The sequence below is a fragment of the Solea solea genome, chromosome 3, assembly GCF_958295425.1.
Source record: "Solea solea chromosome 3, fSolSol10.1, whole genome shotgun sequence".
Classification (NCBI taxonomy): Eukaryota; Metazoa; Chordata; class Actinopteri; order Pleuronectiformes; family Soleidae; genus Solea; species Solea solea.
The window spans coordinates 21732299-21755702 of NC_081136.1; the positions used below are offsets into that span (position 1 = coordinate 21732299).

The window sequence follows — 23404 nt, forward strand, 5'->3', positions numbered from 1 at the left end:
TCTTTAATCTTTAGCTGCAGAAATCTTAATGCACTTTGACAGCATTTCAGTGACTGCGTTCATATTTACATGTTGAAATGTAGTCATGAAATAGCTTTGAGCAAGATGTTTTAAAGGGGACATATTATACCCTATTTACCCCAGTTAAAATAGTTCCCTGGTGTCCTAATGAACATGTCTGTGACATGCTTTGGTCAAAATACCATAAGGATGAAGCATCATAGCAGTTCAATAACCCTGCCAAAACCACCCCTTTCAGAACGCTCGGTTTTGTGCCTGGTCCCTTTACATGCAAATGAGACACAGGCAAACACACACCCACTTCTTCCAGGGGGTTTCTGATTTGTCCTTTTTACTGCACTCACTCAGCTCCTGTTCCCTCGGCTCCATTCCTCTCCTCCTCCCTCCACTAGTTCTCTGACAATATCAACATGGCAGCGTGTGCGGAAAACAGCAAGAGTGCCGTCACAGGAAGAGACGTCCGATACAAGGATCAAGCCGAACACTGCCGAACTGTAAATCAGTTAAAAAGACTTAGGGACAGCACCGCTGATCGCCAGCGGCGAGCTGCATAAACTGCCGCTGTATGTGACTGTATCAGACTGAGTCTGTGCTCCGGTCATGGAGGACGTACTGAACATATATTTTTAATTAGGACGTGTCAGAATGGTGAGTTATGAGCTCTATTTGACCTTTTCTTAAAAATGTGTGTGTTTGTATGTCGGTGAAATACGGTCGCTGACTAAATACGGCGACCGCTGGCCGCAGTCTGATGCAAAGTGGTGCGAACACACGTTTGCTGACATTATCCGGCACATTAGCTTCATATATAAAATCCTCTGAGGCTGGACGTTTGTGTAAAACACTGTGCTCCACTGTGCAGCTACGAACAGCACACTTGTCCCTCCACGTTGACATAATACCGCTCTTCCTCCCTCGCCTGCACTCTCGCATTTTATAGGGACAAGGTGGAGCTAAGGTGGAGCTCTCGAAGTAAACTTACTGGTGGGGCGGTAACATTCGCGGTGAAATGCGCATTCTGTCGTCACAATGCGCAGGGAATTCAACATCGCATGTTTTATCGTCTATACTTACACTAAGGGGGACCACGAAAAAAGGACTGAGTATTCTTTTTCCACACTTGGCGACTGGTAGGGCCTCCAGAGTCCCAAATATAAGTATTAAAATGATTAAAAAGTTGATTTTGCATAATATGTCCCATTTAATGTAAAATAGAATAAAAAAAGTGAGTCAGTTTGAACATTGACACTTCAGTTGGACTTAAATATCCATAAATAAACTATGTTTTATCGGTTTGATCCATATTCTCATCTTCAGTTTCTGTCTCTGAATAAATATCAAATCAAATGTAACATATGGTAGGATTGCAGCATTTCAACATCCATTAATGAAATTAAAGTCTGTTAAATGATGAATGAGTGGATCACACTGTATAAAATGTAATAGTGTTCATTTATTGACTCGTCTTTTCACTCCTGTTTTTGTCCATAAATGTCCTGGTCATTGACATGTGTTAATATTTCTGCTCAACTGGATTAAAATGGAGGCTGTGCTCTTTGTTTACCCGTTGCCATGGTGAATCAGAGCTCCATTGATGATGGCTTTTTTCATTCCCAACGCACACGCTTAACTCAGAGTGAACATACTCAGAGTTGATTGAACTCATGCTGATCAGCTGTTCTGGAACCGAAAACTCAGAGTTTGACAGCTCAGAGTTAAGGTTTTAACTCAGAGTTTGTTGAACCTGCTTTCTGAAACAGGCCCCTGATCAGCATTAGTTCAATTGTTTGTACATTTTACTGTGCAAAACAATAACATTATAAGTATACATATAAAATACAAGAAGAGCTAAGAAATATACAGTATAGCATGTTTATACTGTATTATATGTTTATACTGTGTTCAAATACACAATAGGTTAAAGTGCATATTAAATGTACAAATACACAGTAATCGACTCTGCAACAGTAATTGCCAAAGTAACTTATATGGCATCATAACCTTTATTTCATGTCAAATAAAAGTAATTGTTACAACAAAAAAAGAATGAACTTTGTACAAATGCTAAGAAATATTTACAAAGAATGTGTTTTTAAAATCTTTGTAAAAAATAATAAAGCGACTGAATTCATTTGTGACTGAATATTTGTTTTAAATGTAATATTTTATAGGACCACGTGGCTGATCTGATGAGGCTGGTGTTTGAGGTCTGAGGTCATGAAGGAGCCAGAATCTGAAGAGTTGCAGAGCTCCATCCCAGAGAGCCTGTCATCACAGGAGGAAGTGGTCGCCTGCCGCGTGTCCTGCAGTCACAGAGTGGACGCAAGTCGATATATTAGGCAGTTGGGTCAGGAAAACACAGGATGTGATGACAACTTGTACACTTCCACCCAAACACTCCCAGCAGCAGCAGCAGATAGAGCTGTGATGACACCTGAGAAGAGAATCAGACAGTATTGTAAAGGAGGATAGCAGAGCAGCAAGGAGTCTCTCACAGTTCACGACTTCTTCTTGTTTAATGGTGGGTGGCAACTATCGTTAAAGGTGCATTACCGCCACCTACTATGTTGGAGTGTTCTCTTCCCATTAACTAATTAGATTCTCTTCATTAAACCAGTTTCTTGTAAAAATTCAAATAAGGCTTTACAGTTTTCTTCTTTGCTTAATAAATCCTTAAGATTTATTGTCCTTTTCCCAAGTTTCTTCCTTAACCTTTCCCTGTTTGCTCCATACTTCTGACAGTGGCAGATGACATGTTCAGCTTTTTCCTCTCCTAAATTACAGTCACATAATCCTGACACATAAAGTGCACTGTACTGTTTAACCCTGTATGCCCTAATCCCAATGTTGTTATGACTTCTTCGTTTCCATTCCTCCCACCTTTGACTTTATTTTGTGTAGATGGTGTCCTTTCGTTTGCGCATCCCACTGCTTTTGCCATTACTTTTAACAAGAGCTTTTACTTCTGCTTTACTGAACGTACCCTCTCTAATCCTGTCCTGCTTCAGTGACTGTTTGGCAAGACACTCTGCCATTTCGTTCCCCTCTTTGCCCCTATGAGCTGGAATCCACAGAAATCTGACTGCCCTTTCAATGTGTTGTAACCTGTGGGAAATAACTGGTTTTCTTCTTTGTTTCCTGTAATGTTCTGAGACAACAATTGACAGTCAAGCTGTGAATGAATGCTGGGGTGATTATATGATAGGGAAAGGTCACCAGAAAAGGTCAACATGAGGGTTGCACATGGTAGTATCTGGTAAAACATCAGATAACATTTACTGGGGTCATAAACATTAGGTATGGGGAGAGACCATTTTAGACCGTCCTTGGTGACAGTGTCTCTCCACTGTGCAAAAATCCATGCATGCAGTAAAGGTATGATTTACTCAACACTGATGACTCAAGAATTTCTTTCACAAACCTAAATAGTGTTACATATATTTCACACATCTGGTCTACTTTGGGATGACATGGACAGCAATGAAACCATTAATGATAACAAATCTGAACATAGTTTGACCTTTCCCTACATATTCTGTTCTATCCACTGTAATCCCATTGCAAGAGCTAACAACTCAACTGTATAAACCACAAGATGATCTGGTGTTCTCTGTTTAACACTAACATTTAACTTAGGGATGATAAAACAAACCCAGTACTTCCAGTCTTAGGCTCCTGCGACCCATCAGGGAAAACCGGTGTAGTTTTAAGTCTTTCTTCTACCAACTCTGCCCATTCCCTTTCCTTTAAGTTTCTGTATTTTTTATTGTTTCAGCACTTCACTAGTCTTTTTGTTTTGTCTCTACTGAAACTCTCATCAGTTTGTGTCAAAGTTGAAGGATTTCCTCACAATGCAGTGCTTTAGTGCAACCAGCAGGGGGCGTCAAAGCCACTTCCACTGTGAAGCTTCACCACATCGGCCTCACTAACAGCAGCAGTGCCGGTGGAGAAGCAGAATAATAAGTGTCACACATTGTGTGACAGAGTTTGAGAATTTAGGAGTTTTTTTGCTTACATTATTCAAAAACAGCTCTTTAATGATTTTTAAGTATCGGGGGTCGTCTTCTTTAAAAGGAACAGGATTTATGAACAGTAAGTTAATTGTTCATTTTAATTATTGGTATATATAGCTAACTGCATTTTCTTGATTGCCAGTATTGTTGTGCATGATCATTTCCATAAGAAAAGAGTCTCATTAATTTTTATAAGTTCATATCGCTGTCTTCGTAAAAATCAGGTTCCACCGAGATTTGAACTCGGATCGCTGGATTCAGAGTCCAGAGTGCTAACCATTACACCATGGAACCCCATGATTGCGTCACGTTGACTGTGTGGTTATATCCTTTATACAGAAGAGCTACTCGATAAACAGGCAAACAAATGATTAAAAAATCTATGGAAAGAAAATTTCAACCATTCATATACTTTAGCTAGATGGAAGATGGGTGGGGTGGCTGTGTGGTTAAGACCGGTAACCCTGTCCTTGTAAATCGCGTTGGATAAAAGCGTCTGCTAAATGACGTAATGTAAGATCGATAAATACCTCACCTTACCTAAATAAAACAACAGGGATACAAACAGCTAAAAGTAATTACTCTCAAAACTTTTGAGCAGGGAGAAACAGGATCGTGAATCAAAAAACACATTCTGTTTATGCATTGAGAATTTGAACAAATACAACTTTACCAACATAAATTAACATATTTTAAAGATTTATGACACATATTTTCATAATAACACATTATATATTTGAAAATAAAACAGCAAGTTACATTTGTGTTACTGAAAATGTACATAAGGTTCATGGTGATCGTGGTCACGAGAGACAGGTGGGTGATGTGAGGCACTCGCACACCTGTCTTTAATTAGCAGTGTCACCAGCAGCCGAACGTCTTTGACTGTAAAACAAAACCCACAACGTGCTTTCTTTTACTGAATTTATAAAGATAATGTAAGCAAAACTGCAGTTTATTCGATTTTAGAATGAATATTACAGTGGATTAATCCACGTTTGTAATTGTTTCAGGAACTCCTTAAAGTTTAACTTCATCTTTTTCGTCATGTTGCTTCGGGACGTAGCGTTTGGTGAGTAGAAGTTAGTGCATCCGCCATTTTAGTTAAGGTGACACAAATTATTCTCTCATAATCGGAAGCATTTGCGTGGATTTTCTTCCAGGAAGGCTCGGTGACATTTCCTTCTCTGTGTGTTGGATGAGTAACAACGAGGCCCTGGAAAGGTAAAAGCACGACAAACACATTTGTGAAAGAGAAACAGTCGACGTAGAATGGTTATGTGTTATATGGGAAACCACATTAAGAAAATACATTTTATCGAGGTAACCTATCTCCCGAAGAAATTTCGACATATAACGCTCAAATAACGTCTCAAATCCTTTGCTGTGCGTTGTGTTGGTTCTTGAGATGTTTTATCAAATGACTCGTGTTGATGGAGCTACTTTTCTTCTCCTCTTGACAATCTAGCTGAGCAGAGGTTATAATTGACTCTTAAGTCTCTTTTAGTCATAATTGCTTATCTTAAAGTATTTTAACTGCTGTCACTGTGACATATTCGCATATGTGCCACTCACACCTGCTCAGCTCACTTGATGATGGATAAAGTGGTACTGGGTGGTATTTATGTCCATAAACACTGTGCCATTAAATTGACATTTTTAATGTTTAATGTAATGTTGTTTGGAAAGGAGATGCACTAATGCTTTGATTGTCCTTCTTCTTTCAGACAAAATGGAGACATATGGCTGAATGACACATCACTCATCTCCATCACAAAAGAGGGTAAAGTCACCTCCCTGACGGTGCACCCAGATGTAGAAAACAAGCTAACACTGGAGTTTGGAGACTTGACCCACATGTGGACTTTCACCATTATGCTTAGTAAGCATGTTAGCTTTAGTACTATTTCAAATCGAGTATACCTAGTTATAAACCATTCAAATAATTGAGTTCATCTCACTTTTAAGGTAAAAGGTTCAATAAAATCCAGGGCGTGCCCAGACCGCGGAGTGATCCAACTAATGCCACGAAGGTACTACTGACCCAACATGCAACACACACTTCAAATGACAATTTTATACAGATGCATGGTCTATGTTTTTTTAAAGTACATCCTAACTCAGTTGACTCACAACTAAGTTGTGAGTGTAAGTCTTGACGACAGATGGATCTGTGCTGTGTATGTCAATCATGTATTGCTGTGTTTCCCAAACTTTCCACATGGGGGGCCCACATGTTTTCAGATGAAGGACACAGCATTCAAATTATGTCATGTTATTTAATTTAACAAAGATCAAACAGAGGCTGAATAATAACATCAACAACAATCCAAATACACCAAAAGTTATAGGCATCTTTAATGTTTATACGACTTTATACGTGCTTCTGTGCATTTTTACTCCTCTTCCCATTATTCTGTCCTCAGGTCTTTCTGGACTCGTTGAGTCCCTCTGAAGTGTTTGCATGTGAAAACAATACTGCATTCTTCCATCAGGATGAGGACTTCTTCCTTGCTACTGGTGAGATGATTAGGGATGTGCCTATACGATACGCCATATCTGTATTGGTCTGATACTGGTTTAAAATTTCTGGATCAGATATCAAGAAAAGTAAAATCCTATACAATCTGTATAACAATAAATATCACATAAATGCATCACAAAGCACAGACTAAAAATAAAAAGCAGTAGCAACATTTTAACCAGTTTCAGTTTTGGAAGCAGATTAATTGTTACTCTGTTGGAACATAATGCTTGGTTACTTAATTACTTAAGTAGATTTAAAAAAGACTGTATCAGACTGATACGTTGGCAGCTCCCTCTCACTGTCCCACACTGTAAACAGTGTGGGATAGTTGCCGCCTTCCCCCCCTGAAGAGCTGGACGTTTTGCCAGAATCTCTCTGGAGACTTCCTCCATGGCATCACTAAACTCCCACCGAGTTTCTTGCCTCAGCAACTCGGATGCTGCCACATCCGCGTACCATTTGGCCTGCCAATAACTGTCAGCTCCTTCCAGAGACCCACAGACTAGCCATGCCCGGTAGGCCTCCTCCTTCAGCCTGATGGCTCCCCTGACCTCTGGTGTCCACCACCGGGTCCGGGGGTTACCACCGTGACTGGCCTCGGCAACAGCGACAATAGCGGCGCAGAACATGGCCCATTCGGACACAATGTCCTCCACTGCCCTCGGTACGTGGTCAAAACTCTGTCAGAGGTGGGAGTTGAAGATCATCTTGACAGGTTCTTCAGCCATGCGTTCCCATCACACCCTCACTACACATTTGGGCCTACCAGGTCTGTGCAGCATTCTCACCCACCATCTGATCCAACTCACCACTAGGTGGTGATCAGTTGACAGGTAAGCTCCTCTCTTCAACCGAGTCTAAAACATGCAGGCCGCAGGTCAGATGATACGACTACAAAGTCTATCATTGACCTCTCACCTATGCTGTCCTGGTGCCATGTGCACTGACGGACATCCTTATGTTCGTACATAGTGTTGGTTATTAACAAACTGACTCACACAAGGTGATTAAAACTCTGTTCAAATTAATGTTGTTTAAAACACATACACATTAATCTTAACTAAGAGGTTGCCATAATTCAGCAAATTTGTTTGGGACCCAAAATACCTTTCCTGAGTCCTGACCCATACTTTGGAAAGCACTGGAAGATAACTTTATTCAATCATAATTTAACACAGCTTTTATATACTTTGTATGTAAGGTTTATGTATAACACAAACATACATTGTTTTACTTCAGTGTATAAAATAATTGGTTGGTGTTTATTTTCTGTCCATAAAAAAAGTCTAAAACCAACAATTTCTTTAACTTTAAATCAAGAGCAAAATCACTTTTTAATCATCCTACATTTATCATGTTGACTATTGATATCAGCTGATTTGAAAATGTTTCATGTTGGTCTAATAGTCCAGCCCTGTCCTGCATCAGAACAGGTAAGAAGTTCAGCAGGACATGGTGGTGTTTTTCACTACAGATGACTGTGAACCCTCCACACATTTTAGCACTGAGACATTTCAGATGTTGACCAGACTGACGCTTAACTGCTGTAACTGGTTCCCAGAGCTTGAATCCCCAATGGGTTTTGGTTAATGTGGACCTTTTTATCACTGTCATCAACCCAGATTGTGAAGATATCTCAGTGTAGACTGGCATCACTGGCATTCATTTGACTTACTTAAGCCATTGTCCTTGTCAAACAAGCATGTATTCATAAATGTCTTTGTCCTCCTCTTCCTTTTAGGCCATACCATGCGTTTCCCTGTGAAGCTTGAGTCCAGGAGCACCTCTATGTTGCTGTTCTCCTGGATGGGGAACAGTCAGGCTGTCAACAACAGCCACACTGTCACCATGTACCGCACTGATTCAAACTCTCATATCCCATTTGGTGTGGACTCGACCACCAGCAACCAGTACGACTTCATTTCCCTGGACTCCTGCAGCCTCTATTTGGCCTGTGTGGAGATTGCAGACACTCACTCCTTCACGTGCCTCTCTGCTGTTACTGGTATGGTGCAAATAAAAGATACTAAAGGGGTAGTTCAAAGATATGATAAAGCCTGTTTGCATGCATGGTGTTCTCATGCAGACCCTAAACATGATTTTAAATATTTATCTGGTATTTTGATCACCTCCAACTGACTGTAGTGAAGGTAAAGTGAATTTATTTTGAGATAAAATCATCTTTTTTGTAATTTGAATGCAAATGTATGACTTTATTGAACCCAATTCTATACAGTTAACAAACTGTATAGAATAAAAGAGATGAAATGCAAGGTAGACAAATAAAAAAAATATATAAGAGTGAAACATACTGCACAGAATACAATAAATAATGAATACAATATTTGAAAAGTTTGAATATCTATCTAAAATCTAAGAAACATACTCACAGCTATACTGAATATACAGAAGTAAAAATGTAAAAGGTGCATGAATTGTCCATTCCTCACAAATGTATACAGTACTTGGTGCAAGAGAGCAAGTTCTGCAAAGTCATGAAGGTGCATACGTGCAAGCATATGTACAATGTAAAATGTTTTTGTCAGAAATAATGCCTAATGGCGTCTGTTAACAGTTAATTATTTTCCTTCCAGAACCAGACATTCCCAAAGACTTTGAGGTGACGTCATGGAACAGCAGCAGCATATCCCTGTCCTGGGACTGTCCTGACAACCTCAGGTACTCCCTCTTCCTCCTGACCATCTACTACCTCAATGGCTCAGACCACATCACAGAGGAGGTACTCCTCCGGTTCAAAGAGGACACCTTAGTGTACACCTTGTTGGACCTGGAGCCGTGCGCCAGGGTCAGGTTTGGCCTACAGACTGTCTGTCAGTCAGGGATGGAGTTGAGCTACAGCGAGATGGTGCCGAATAATGGAAACTCTGGTGAGTCCCACACATGTTGATGGATTGACTTACTGAGGCATATATATCTATGCACTTGACATGCTTATTAATATTTATATATTATTAATATGCAAAAAGCTGTATTTATACTGAAACTTGGAATGCATTGAAGACCAAATATATGTGGTTTATGTTGAATGTGAATATTATAGTATGGTTTGTAGTTTGTAACCACAGCTACAGTTACTGGACAATAGCACAATCATAGTGTGAGTTTGGGCGTTTGTCCTACTTTAAAGTGATAGTTCAGGCATTTTGAAATTTGATTGTATTGAGGTACTCCCACCTAATCACAGCACCAGCTGTTGTTCAGTGGTATTGTAGGTTGTCTTGCAACTGGAATTTATTTTAGTAAATAATTAAAATATAACAAGAGGCACAAAGGTTTTGGCAACATAACACATTTTTGGTCCATTAGCCAATGACAACAATGTTGGGTAATCTAACAGAAACCTGGGTTGATGTTGTCATTTGACTCAGAGTCTCATGCTTCAGAGTCAGACAGTGTGAGATTTCTACATGTGATTGTAAAGAGTCATTTTCTCTGCTCTTCAGTCCACTCCAGCATCTGGGGCTTGTGTCAGACGCCGTTCAGCCCTGACAACTACGCACTGAGGTGGGAGGTGAGCAACGCCTCCTCCATATCCAAGTTCCGAGTGTACCATGAGGGGGTGCTGCAGGGCACCACGCTCCTCACCAACTACACTGTTGGGGGGCTGTCGGAATGTCGACAGTACCAGGCCAAGGTGGAGGCGCTGTGTGGAGACGACGTGCTCATGAATGCCAAGACGATCACAGCACTCACTGGTAATGACACAAAACACGACATGGTCCCAGAACATGAAAGTGGAAAATTCCAAAAGTTACTGTTCAATTACATTTGTCACTTCTCAGTTAAAGGCGACATAGAATGCTTGTATCACACATATATGTTAGTTATGGAGGTCTACTTACATATATTAACTTGTTTTCATGATTAAAAACCTCCTAATCGCTGCAAACGAGCCGATCAAAATATCTCCTCACTGACGCTCTCGTCAGCCGCGCTGTTTCAGACCAAACAGTTGCTGTGATTGGCCAGCCAACGAGAGCTTTCCTACTGTCCTGTGATTGGCCAGGTACCTGGAAGTGACGTAATAGATAGGCCAGCTCTCAGATACACAGCTCCCCCTCTGGCACGGTGGATTCTCTGCATCTCAGCAGCTACAACGAGACTAGTTCTTCTTCTTCTGCGGTTGAATGTACGCAACCGGATGTGCCCGGACTAGTGCCCGCACCGGGAGGCGCTACGGTGGTGAGGATTTCTGATGACGACATCAAATTAAGGAAGTGTCGATCCGCTTCACAGAGCCCAGGAAAACAATACAACACTATTTTCTCAGCAGTGGCTGAACTGTTTGTTCTGAAACTTTAGGGTTTCATAAACGAGGTAATGACGCAGATACACACACAAACGCAGCGTTAATTGGAGCTTCCGGTCTATGTCACCTTCAAACAATTGTGGGACATCAAGCCTTTATTTTGGAAGCCTGCCTGGCTTTTGCATTTGGAAATTACCTGTTAACTCTTAAGTTTTCTCAAAGCTCAGAATGCACAATATACGTCCATGTGTATGTCATGATTCCAATTCCACTTGAACTCAGCAAACAGACACATCATAAGCTGCTCAGTATTGTCAGAAACTAGTTTTAAGTGTCCAACTGAAGGTGAATTTCTCCATTTATTTCTAAAGAAAGTTGTTCTTTGGCTAAAATGTGTTTGGACAAGTAGAGAGATTAGACCAGGGTTCATGTTAGTCTGGTATTTCCATGATTGAGAGCTCTACATGAAATTACTCTAACATGACTTGGATCTAGCTCTTCTTCTCCTGTACTCTATAACTATATGTTAGAGTAATTTCATGTAGCGCTCTCAATCATGGAAATACCAATATACTATATATGATTCACACAGTTACACTGCACTGCAAGTCCACTGCACTTTCAAACGTGTGTACACCTGGTCTGAGCTGGTTTGAGATTTGATCATACACTGCAATGTCCATATAAATAATACCAATCTTTGTGTAGATCCACATTTATTGTTTGGTGTACACGTGTTTGATACAGTGCCATTGACTTATGCTGTGTTATGTTACATGCTAATGTTGTGGGAGTTGTTTATATAATGTAGGGGTGGAACGGTTCACAAAATCCCCTTTTCAGTTCTTATCAGTTTTGGGGTCATGGTTTTTGCTTTGATTAGTTTTTGTTTTAAATATGTATATATATTCTACACTAGAAATACCATATATCAGCATCAGATACTACTTATTAATACTGCACCATTTATTTGAAAGTAAATATAGTAGGGAACATTTCCCAAGTGCTGCCACTGCTTGCATACAGTTTTTCGTTAACTACATCACTTTTTTTTGCCACCGGCATCATGTGTAACGCAAAATGGCAAGTGCGCAAAACAGTGCTGCTCACACATCCCCTAACTCCGGCCCTACTCCTGTGTCTTCTCTCACCATTTCTACAAATGACCCACACTGACTCCTTGGCTCACCTCGTACCAAACTGTGACATGCGTACTGAAGGGACGGGTTTTTTAAGTGAAGCGTTCTACCCCTAATGTAATGTATATAATTTCTCTGTAATCTGTGTTTATCCAGGACCTGTTGGTATGTCTGAGCTTAGCTTCCACTCCAATGACTCCACCACCCTGTGGACACCCACTACCACACAGTTAGCTATGGCATATGTATATGAGGTGTCGTTAAAGAATGGCACCATCATCCATAACCGCAGCTTGACAGATGCACAGCTGGGCCTCTCAGGTCTTGATGAAGGGAAGAGCTACACCATGGACATATGGGAGCAGTGCGATGGAGAGTGGCCGTTTGAAGACGCTCAACCGTGTGTTGAGGCAGATAATTCATCTTCCACATTCTTTGGGACTGCTGGACCTGTCCAGGAGCTAGGTCAGTCTGAGGTACCATGAGTTCTACAAGACTTCTGTAGCACAGCAGTGTTTTTTATTTTCACAGTCACTGATTTATGTCAGCTAGGCATCAGGGCAACACATCTGTAATGAAATCTAAATCTGATTATGTTACACATTAATTACCTCTGCGAAGATTATGTTTTCATCGCTGTGTTTTTTTTTAAGCATGTCCCGTCCACAGTTTTTGACTGATCAATCAGATTTTCTTTGTGATGGGTAGCTGATTACCAAGAACGTTCCATTTAATTTTGGTAAAAATCTTTCCACTGATGATGTCACAAAAAACTCCCCATCTTTTATAATGGGCAAAACTGTAAAAAAAAAAATAGATCTGATCCTGATTACTGTGAATTGAAGGTGACCAGATTACAGCAATTTAAAGTTCAGATGTGTATATATCAGTAACGTCCTTACAGATTGGGATGAATTTTGTTATGTAAGATGGTAATGGCTATAAGCAGGTTACGTTCTATACAGAAAGTCTGGATTCAGTGGATGTAAGAAAAAAAGTGACAAAGTGAGTTTATGCCTGGACTGAGGTCTGTGCTCTCCGAGTGCTATTATTTGAGTTATACATTTATTTGTAAACGATTTCACAATTTTCTTCTCTGTGTCCCTATAGTGATGGATTTTGTGGTTTCTGACATGAGACTAACAATGGTTGTGCCCTGGTCACTGCCTGAAGATCTACAGGATGACATGTCAGAAATACAAAGAAAAATTGCGAAGATTTTTAAAGATAAGGTGGGTAAATACTCATTGTCTACATCAATGAAAGTAGATGGCCGATTCGCTTTTCTTCCTAGTTCTAGTTTCTGGTTTACACTTTTGACAGTATCGCCCTGAGGTAGGTGTGATTGTGTTACGAAATATCAAAAACAAAGTTATTTTTATTTGTGAAATTCAGGCTCACTTTAGTTCCCTTTCATTGACAGTAGTTGGTAACACTGTCAAACAATCTCCAAACACAAGATAATGAATGACGGTGCAAGAGAGAGGTGGAAATATGATGTCATTGTTTTCCTGAAGTAGCGTATTCGCTGTCTACGTTGAAACGTGAGGCCGGCGATTTGAGATTATCCCACTTGAGGTGTTTTCAAAAAATACCATTTCAGGTCCCCTAAGAAGCTGTTTCCGTGTGGACGGAACAGCTCTCCGACAAAAGTATGCATATTCACCTAAACCAGTTTCTGTGTGGATATATGAAAAATATGGAAGCAACAGTGGAACTCCTTTTTTGCTGTGATATAAAATTGTTATTTACTCACCAATGGACTAGTCATGCAATTTGTGTTTACCCCTAATTAGCAGCATGTTAATATGCTAAGCTGTGATAATGAAAATTCAGAATATGACTTTATACTTGTGAAACATATTTGTGAGCTTGCAAACGCACAAGCATTAGCATTTAGCTCAGTTGTGTTGGGCTAAAGGAGACATGATACTTCACATAACATGAGTGAGAATGAGAGGCATACATGGTTGTCCGGTGTTACTTTATTAAAAGTTGTACCCTTGTGTGTGTCATTCAGATGCAGGAGCTGTTGAAAGACTATGATCACCCAGCCCGTATTGAGCTGGTCACCATCAGACCTGCAGAAGAACCGGACAAAACGGAAATCGTCTTTTGGTCTTTCGATGCCTTGATCACGGAGGAGAATGTGTCCCTTCCTGTCGAAGATCAGCTGGATTACATTGACTCACAGAATGCAACCCATATTTCAGTTAGAGATGGGATCATTTACTGGGATGGTAGGTGACGATGAAAACCACCATAGTTTGATAATATGTCACCTGAACCCAGGTCTGTGTCAATAAGCCCAGTGTAGAGCTTCCAAAACCTCATAGGTTTTAGGCCTTAAAAAATTTAGAAATACTTTTCAGGCCCAAGTTCTTTCTTGAATATTATAGTGAGTGTGTAATAAGGTCAAGTACTGGAAAAACTTTGAAATTAATATATTTTGTTGATCTATATTAGTATAGTCCAAAATGATTGACTACACATTTGACCATAATTAAAGAGCTCCATGTTGCGTTTATAAATAAACACCATATGTTATTAAATATAAGACATATTTTATTAGACATAATGTAAGAGACTTTGAAGATTTTGCAATTTCCATTTTTCTTTCCCCCAGAAAAGAATATATTTTTTATGCTTCGTTTAGGTCCTGATCTGTGTCTGTCTCTCAAATACACTTCATGTCCCCGCAATTCTCTGTGCGTCAACACTCTGGGCTCTTTTACATGTGTGTGCCGGCATGGATACTATGATGTGAGCTCGGTCACTGAGCGTCAGGTGACTTCACAGCCCATATGCAATGGTACAGTGACACATTTTCCTATTTCATATGTTGCTATAACAAATAATGTTTGGTTTAATTAAAACAAAAATATTATTTTTATAGCTGCATTTACACTGCATCGTGCAAGTGATACCAACTCTGAACTTTTCCTTCCATTTGACACAAATCAGATTTGACCCATGACATTGAGCAGGAAAAAAAGCACATGGACTTGGATATCGTTAGCGGACAGGTTAGATATTCCCCTGTCAATGTGACTTGTACTTTCTTAAAAACAGAACAGTGGTGAATAATGTAAATACATGTGCACACCATCTACCATCACATGACTCTCTTTCAACCTGTGCTATAAAGGATGAGAGGGCTCAAACCAGTGGACTCATACTGGGGTTTCATGGATTTCTAAATTTCATAGTAACTTCCATTTCAGCCTACCTTCCATTTAGATATAAATAGCATATCTGAAGCAGGCATCATGACCTGCAGTGTAAATGCAGCCTATAAGCACTAATGTGCAACAGTAGTATACAGTACATTAACCGTGCAGTTAAATGCCATTTGTTTGTTTGTGTTCAAACAGAGAAAGGCCTTTTCAGCCAGTGTCTGGACAAACTGATGACTGGTGGGATTGCAAAACCCTACCTGATGTCTCACATCGGAGGAAAGGTTGACGTGAAGCTGAACGATGGGCGGTGCAATGTGGAACAGAGTGCGATGCTGTTTTACTTTCGCACCACACGGAAATCGTCTGAATGTGGAACAGAGAGACGGGTGAGTAACCATACGTAGCTACATGTTGTAAAAGTGTTAAGTTTATATGACCGATTCTGAGCTGGGGTATGAGTAAGATAAGAAAATGTAGGCTTATGGAGCAAAGACACAAAACATTTTTAGGAAAAAATAATGTAATTATTTAATGGTGGTTATTCAACTTAAAGCTAAAATCCATGATTTGTTTATAAGCCAACTTTAATTTGATTAAATCCTATTGTGTTGAGAACCATCAATAAATATATTTGTAAATTCCCGTGTCTGTCGTCGGGATGGCATAATACCACTTTTTCATGACTGATGCCGATATCACAAACTCAATTACCCACAGATATTAATGTCAACATAGTCATTTAAAATCAACTTCAGTTATGTCACCCTCTTTAGCTCAGCTGGTAAGGAGTTGTGCTTTGAAACCACGCTCCTGGGTTTGAAACTCAGCCGTACCCGTCAGATACTGTACATGCCTTTATCTGAAATTATTATAAAACAATTTGTATGTGAATGTTACTACTATGAAAGTAGCCATTTCAAGACATATTTCTTCAGCTGTGTAACTAATATTCTCCCATAAAGAAGATATAAACAGCCCACAACACGACCCAGCTAAAATACTGTTGCTGATTTTCATTTACATTTTTACAGTGTGCAGAGTGACACATGCGTTTTGCATTTTGATCTGTCTGACATTTGAACCAAATGATTTTGAGTATTGTACAAAAAAATGTTGTACTGTACCTGTCAGTTATTGACCTGCCCTACCTGTTTGGTTCATTATTTTATTTTATATTGAAACCCACTTTATTTTATTCATAATATACAGTGTTTATCTATTCTATAAAGCCTTATTTTATAATCCATCCATCCATCCTCTAGTGCTTTTTCCTCTGCATAAGTGTCCAATTTACCTAATCCCCATATTGTATGTTTTTGGACTGAAGGAGGAAGTCACGCACACATAGGGAGAACATGCAAACTCCATGAGAAAGTCGTGTCTTATGTTATTATACTGTGTATATATATACTACCAGTCAAAAGTTTGGACACACCTTCTCATTTAATGTTTTTTCTTTATTTTCATGACTATTTACCTTGTAGATTCCCACTGAAGGCATCAAAACTATGAATGAACCCATATGGACTTATGTAGTAAACATAAAAAAAACATAAAAAAAATCTCAATGAGCTTCATGATGTAGTCACCTGAAATGGTTTTCACTTCGCAGCTTCAATTTCTTGCCTTCTTAATGGGGTTGGGACCATCAGTTGTGTTGTGCAGAAGTCAGGTTGGTATTTGACAATTGTTAGAATTCATATTATGGCAAGAACCAATCAGCTAACCCTGGATTTCCACTGGATGCGGAACGGCCGCGGAACGGCAGCGGCCCGGTAGCCGTTGCAAATCGCTTCCATTCTAATCAATGTGAGCATTCCCACCGGCCGCGCTGCGGCGCGGATCAGCAGCGGCCCAGAAGCGGCTCGCCGCGCCGCAGCGCTATCGATAGGAATCAGTTCTATTTTTTCCGTTGCCGCTTCTGAACCTCGTAAATTTCAACGAGGCAGATCGCACAAGACAGGAAGTCCGACACAGTATCAAAGTAAAACACTTCCGCCCCCCTTTCAAAATAAAACACAATACGCAGGTCACAACTTCACCTCAACGTTACGTCATAACCGGTGCTCCCAGGTCAACAGTCATTTGATCCGAGGGTCTCGGAGACAATGGACGACGAGAGACTGATTATGGAAGTGGAGAAATGAAAGAAGCTGTGTTGTTGTTGTTTCCTTTATACACACAGTCTATCGCGGGATCTCGCGTCCGTTCGAGATTATCGCGCGATCTTCCGTGAATACCGCTGGCTCCCAAGGCTCCGCGCCGCTGCCGTAACGCGCCCGGTGGGGATTGACGTTTGGGAGAGGACGAAGCAGAACCGCGCCACGGCCGTTCTGCGGCCGTTCCGCGTCCAGTGGAAATCCAGGGTCAGTAAAGAGAAACACCAGTCCATCATTACTTTGAGAAATGAAGGTCACTCAGTCCGGAAATATGCAAGAACTTTGAATGTGTCCGCAAGCGCAGTCGCAAAAAACATCAAGTGCTACGACGAAACTGGCTCACATGAGGACCACCCCAGGAAAGGAAGACCAAGCGTCACCTCTGCTGCTGAAGATAAATTCATCCGAGTCACCAGCCTTAGAAATCGCAAGTTAACAGCACCTCAGATTAGAGCCCAGATGAATGCCACACAGAGTTCTAGCAGCAGACACATCTCTGCATCAACTGTTCAGAGGAGACTGAGAATCAGGCATTTATGGTCATAGCTGTTAGCAATAGCTGCTAAAAAAAACACTACTAAGGAAATGCAAAAAGCAGAAGAGATTTGTTTGGCCCAACAAACACAAAGACCAGTGGAAATCTGTGCTTTGGTCTGATGAGTCCAAATTTGAGATCTTTGGTTCCACCCACCGTGTCTTGAACGGATGGTCTCTACCTGCATGGTCCCTACACTGTGAAGCATGGAGGAAGAGGTGTGATGGTGTGGGGGTGCTTTGCTGGTGATACTGTTGGGGATTTATTCAAAATTGAAGGCACATGCATCCCAGCCGGTGTGCGTTTAGTTGGACCATCATTTTTTTTTCAACAGGACCCAACAGACTGTTGGAAAACCATTTCAGGTGACTACCTCATGAAGCTCATTGAGAGAATGCCGAGAGTGTGCAAAGCAGTAATCAAAGCAAAGGGTGGCTATTTTGAACGCATAGTATTGGCTCAGTTAGCTTGGAACCTCGCCAGAGCAAGTACTAAAAAAAGTACCAAGTACTAAAAAAAGTACCAGGTACTACCGCTAATGGAAAAGCAAGATAGCCGTGCTGTGCCAAGGTGAGTTGCGCTGATGGAAAAGTGACATAAGTGAGTTCAGGTTTATCCCCTAGGAACCATTTGACACAACTGGTAGTAATAGTTGAAAACTTTCATTGGCCTCAAGTGAGTGTGTTTTTGTTTAGGTAAACAAAACCCACTTTGAATACCAAAACACTTTGAGTGTGACCCTAACCAAAGAGGAAACTATCAGCCGGCGGGATCTGAAGGTTGTCTGGAAATGCGTCTATCCTCGTCATTATGTTCGCAATACTCACGTTAGCATGGATATGGAGTGGTGAGACAAGTTTTTACACACTATTATTTTATTCCACAAACTACAAGAGATCTAGAAATGATTCACCTGTTTTTGTTGTAGGCTCTCCGCTCTCTCCCTGGTGCAGTTCAACTCATCACTGCAGCTTGCCTTGAGCATGACCCTCTTCACAGATGAGTCATTCAACTCAAGCTACACTGACGTCATATCCCTGGACCGCGACGACATTCTGTACTTTGAGGTGGCGCTGCACACCAACAACTCCTTTGCTTCATTTGTGCTCCTGCAGGTGGAATCATGCTGGGCCACTGAGAGCAGTGACCCACAGGACACTGTCCAGGGCGTCTTTCTTCATGAGGGGTATGCAATTGCATGTTAACATAAGCACATCTTTTACATGACGGCCATCGAAGAGCCGCTGTCTTTCGTTTGAGCTGTTGCTTCCATTATTGCCTGCCCGTCTCAGGATGGTTCTCAGAGAAGGGGGCACACACAGTCAGTGCTTTACTTCGCACACAAGCACCTTAACCTGACCTGTCTTGTTAAAGTGACACAAAGCTCAAGTAAAAGGTTGAAGTCCTTTTAACTGCTTTATGTTCTTTGAGTGACATTGATATACATGTAACCCTTTTTCCCAGCTGTCCCATTGACCACACATTCTACTGGCTCTCCGTTAACGGCATGGAGCAGAAAAGCAGGTTTTCCATTGAGATGTTCACCATGCCCAAAGGGCTACCCCTATACATTCACTGCATGGCCAATATATGTGGGCATGACAAAGACTGTACAAAGGTAAAGCTTGAGACACATCCAGTAATATTTTGCACATGGCTTATTAATATTATGGGTATATTTTCATCTGATATTACAGGGTCTTAAGTCAGAAATGTAATCATCTAAATTTTGTTCTTAGGGAATCTTAGTTTTATTTAACACTTGTATGTTGCTTTGAGATTTAAGACCATAAAGAAAGTTGAGACATAAGACGAAGAAGTGTGACAGCTCCATTTTAGGTGCGTGTGCGTGTGCGTGTGCGTGTGCGTGTGCGTGTGTGCGTGTGTGCGTGTGTGTGTGTGTGTGTGTGTGTGTGTGTTGGGCTTCAGTAACATTCATTACTGAAACAAATTTTTATGTTCAGGAATGCAAGTAAATAGCTATAATTTGACATCTTAATTGAGAAATAGTCACGCGATTTACTGTTTTTTCTGTGTTTTTGTAAAACAGTAAAAATAATTTGATTTTATGATATATATTAATATTTCAGCTTCTACATACTGGTGTATTAACATTACAGACACAAAATTTTGTTAATTACCAATGCTGTTAATTTAGGGCAGCTCTGGCTTTGGGTGGTCGAATAAATGTAATACTGTATATCAGTCAGTCATCATCTACCGCTTTATCCTCTGCCAGAGGGTCGCGGGGGGTGCTGTGCCAATCTCAGCTACATCGGGCGATAGGCGGGGTACACCCTGGACAGTTCGCCAGTCCATCGCAGGGCCACACACAGATAGAGACAAACAACCATTCACTCTCACACTCACTCCTATGGTTTTTTATTAATTCATCTTCTATCGCTTAATCTTCCACGAGGGTCACGGGGAGTATGGGTGCCAATCCCAGCTGACATAGGAAAATGCAAAGAACACCCTTGACAGGTCAACAGTCTATCACAATATAAACACACACAAAGTTTAGTTCAAAGGCTTAATTCTGAGGGTTGTGAAACTGCAATTGGGTCAGGGAAGGAGTAAAACTAAAATTCTGCCAAATAAATGTGTAAGTTTTCTTGTATAATCTGCATTAATCGTGTAGTAAGCTAACTAAAATAAATACAGAAACTCAGTTTTAGGTCAAAATGACTGTGTATTTTAGAGAAGATAGATACTGTAAATACAGCTAACTTCCATTAATGATATCTGTAATTTCCTCCCAAAAACTTTTAATTTAAAAACCCTGTGGCGAAGTGCATTTGCCCATTTTTCCAGAATAACTTTCAATATCTGGCAGTTATTCACAATTTACTGCATGTTAAAATAGCGTATGAACAATTTAACAAACAATTTAAGAAAACCAAAAAGTTTTATTTAAAAAAACATCGCAGTTGTACACAAGCACAAGTTTTTTGTCAGAATGTCCAAAAACAATGTTGAACTCTCTCCTCTCTGGTGCCCAAAGATGCTGATTCACCAGCTTCCTGCAACAGCGCGAGTGAAATTACCGTAATAACCACATGTTGGCTTTGACTTCTCAGCGTTCAGAAACCATTGGAATCTTTCCGATAGCACAAACCGTTGCATAATTATGGTTAATGCAAAGTGCTCTTGAGCAAACCTGTCGTCTGTGATACGCTCACTGTTAAAGGATTAATTACAAAAATCCATAAAATGACAAGACTAGATTTCTGCTTTCCCTACATTCTCTGTATTTTAAAATTAATCCAAATTCCTCTTTTTTTTTTTTTTTCTGGTTGAATTTTCAGAATTGCTCCAGCCAGCAACGAACCAAGAGGTCAGAGAGTCAGCCAGACAGGAGAGGGAAACGTGCTGCTGTTGTGTCTGCTGGACCTGTGGTGGTCAACACCAGAGTCCCAACCTCTTACTGTGAGTCTGATACCTTTAACTGCAGGAACCTAATACAGTACTCTTCGTTTTCAGTTAAAACATTTATTTCCTATGTTTTGTTTCCTTAATTTGTTGTTTTGGTCAGTTTGTATCACACTGTACTAATATATACACTGCTCAAAAAAATAAAGGGAACACTTAAACAACACAATGTAACTGTGAAATCAAACTGTCCACTTAGGAAGCAACACTAATTGACAATCAATTTCACATGCTGTTGTGCAAATGGAATAGACAACAGGTGGAAATTATAGGCAATTAGCAAGACACCCCCAATAAAGGAGTGGTTCTGCAGGTGGTGACCACGGACCACTTCTCAGGTCCTATGCTTTCTGGCTGATGTTTTGGTCACTTTTGAATGTTGGCGGTGCTCTCACTCTAGTGGTAGCATGAGACGAGGTCTACAACCCTCACAAGTGGCTCAGGTAGTGCAGCTCATCCAGGATGGCACATCAATGCGAGCTGTGGCAAGAAGGTTTGCTGTGTCTGTCAGTGTAGTGTCCAGAGATGGAGGCGCTACCAGGAGACAGGCCAGTACATCAGGAGACGTGGAGGAGGCCGTAGGAGGGCAACAACCCAGCAGCAGGACCACTACCTCTGCCTTTGTGCAAGGAGGAACAGGAGGACCACTGCCAGAGCCCTGCAAAAAGACCTCCAGCAGGCCACAAATGTGCATGTGTCTGCTCAAACGGTCAGAAACAGACTCCATGAGGGCCTGACGTCCACAGGTGGGGGTTGTGTTTACAGCCCAACACCGTGCAGGATGTTTGGCATTTGCCAGAGAACACCAAGATTGGCAAATTCGCCACTGGCGCCCTGTGCTCTTCACAGATGAAAGCAGGTTCACACTGAGCACGTGACAGAGTCTGGAGACGCCGTGGAGAACGTTCTGCTGTCTGCAACCTCCTCCAGAATGACCGGTTTGGCAGTGGGTCAGTAATGGTATGAGGTGGCATTTCTTTGGGGGGCCGCACAGCCCTCCATGTGCTCGCCAGAGGTAGCCTGACTGCCATTAGGTACCAAGATGAGATCCTCAGACCCCTTGTGAGACCATATGCTGGTGCGGTGGGCCCTGGGTTCCTCCTAATGCAAGAAAATGCTAGACCCCATGTGGCTGGAGTGTGTCAGCAGTTCCTGCAAGACGAAGGCATTGATCCTATGAACTGGCCCACCCGTTCCCCAGACCTGAATCCAATTGAGCACATCTGGGACATCATGTCTCCCTCTATCCACCAACGCCATGTTGCACTACAGACTGTTGAGGAGTTGGCGGATGCTTGAGTCCAAGTCTCAGAGGAGATCCCTCCCGCCACCTCATCAGGAGCATATCCAGGCGTGTAGGGAGGTCATACAGGCATGTGGAGGCCACACACACTACTGAGCCTCATTTTGACTTCTTTTAAGGACAAAGTATTTAATAAGAATATTTCATTCATTCAGATCTAGGATGTGTTATTTTAATGTTCCCTTTATTTTTTGAGGTGTGTGTGTGTGTGTGTGTGTGTGTGTGTGTTTTGAATAGAAGAAGTATTGCTCTCATTCTTCTTCGTCTCTGCGATTGGCAACCAACTAATAAAAGAAAAACAAAAATAATCACATGTATATAAGTGCTTATTCATGCTTTATAGGGTAGAATTGATTAAATGTCATGTCTCTGTCTGTTTTGCAGGGGCTGAGCACATGACCATGATTCTAATTGTGGCTGGATCAATGGGTGTTTTGGGCATAACTATACTGTCAGTGAGTGCAACTAAAGCAATCATGTCTTATTATGAACAGCTACAGCTGCAATAAAATGTTACCAACACAATTTGTGTTATATTTGTACTTTATTATTTACAAAACCAAGCAAAAAAGAAAATAGTCAAAAGAATATTTTTCACACAATTTCTTTCTGTTTATCCTCCTCTACCCCCGGCGACCATATTGTCAGACAAAGTGAGCATGCCTGTCTGGTTCTCAACTCAGACACAGTGTTAACTGTGTTATTACCACATACAACTTCCTCCTTCTTTCGGCTTCTCCCTTTAGGGGTCACCACAACAGATCACTCTATCTTGTCCTCTCCTTTGTGTCCTCTTCTGTTATACCTACTGTCCTCATGTCCGCCT

At 41.0% G+C, this 23404-nt stretch overlaps 1 protein-coding gene and 1 non-coding gene across 3 annotated transcripts; one reads left to right on the top strand and one right to left on the bottom strand.

The window, feature by feature from the left end:
- Positions 1-4256: 4256 nt before the first annotated feature.
- Positions 4257-4328, bottom strand: trnaq-cug (transfer RNA glutamine (anticodon CUG)). The gene has a single exon. It is a non-coding gene; the product is annotated as a tRNA-Gln (tRNA).
- Positions 4329-4844: 516 nt separating this feature from the next.
- Positions 4845-23103, top strand: LOC131455897 (uncharacterized). Of its 2 annotated transcripts, XM_058623761.1 has the most exons (19): positions 4845-4972; positions 5048-5106; positions 5198-5258; positions 5762-5916; positions 6003-6067; positions 6461-6554; positions 8303-8566; positions 9156-9449; positions 10026-10277; positions 12127-12435; positions 13081-13202; positions 13991-14210; positions 14627-14782; positions 15345-15535; positions 18539-18690; positions 18772-19029; positions 19308-19461; positions 21152-21272; positions 22963-23103. In XM_058623761.1, coding segments are annotated over exons 1-19 (3054 nt in total). In that variant the 5' UTR covers positions 4845-4970; the 3' UTR covers positions 23088-23103. The 2 variants fall into 2 exon arrangements, with proteins under 2 accessions (XP_058479744.1, XP_058479745.1); XM_058623762.1 differs by lacking the exon at positions 19308-19461.
- Positions 23104-23404: the final 301 nt, after the last annotated feature.

Bases quoted from the DNA above. Each gene is read 5' to 3' on its own strand.
- LOC131455897 (XM_058623761.1), top strand. The intron at 5,107-5,197 runs GTGAGTAGAAGT...ATTTTCTTCCAG, and splicing joins GCTTCGGGACGTAGCGTTTG to GAAGGCTCGGTGACATTTCC. The intron at 18,691-18,771 runs GTGAGACAAGTT...TTTTTGTTGTAG, and splicing joins GTTAGCATGGATATGGAGTG to GCTCTCCGCTCTCTCCCTGG.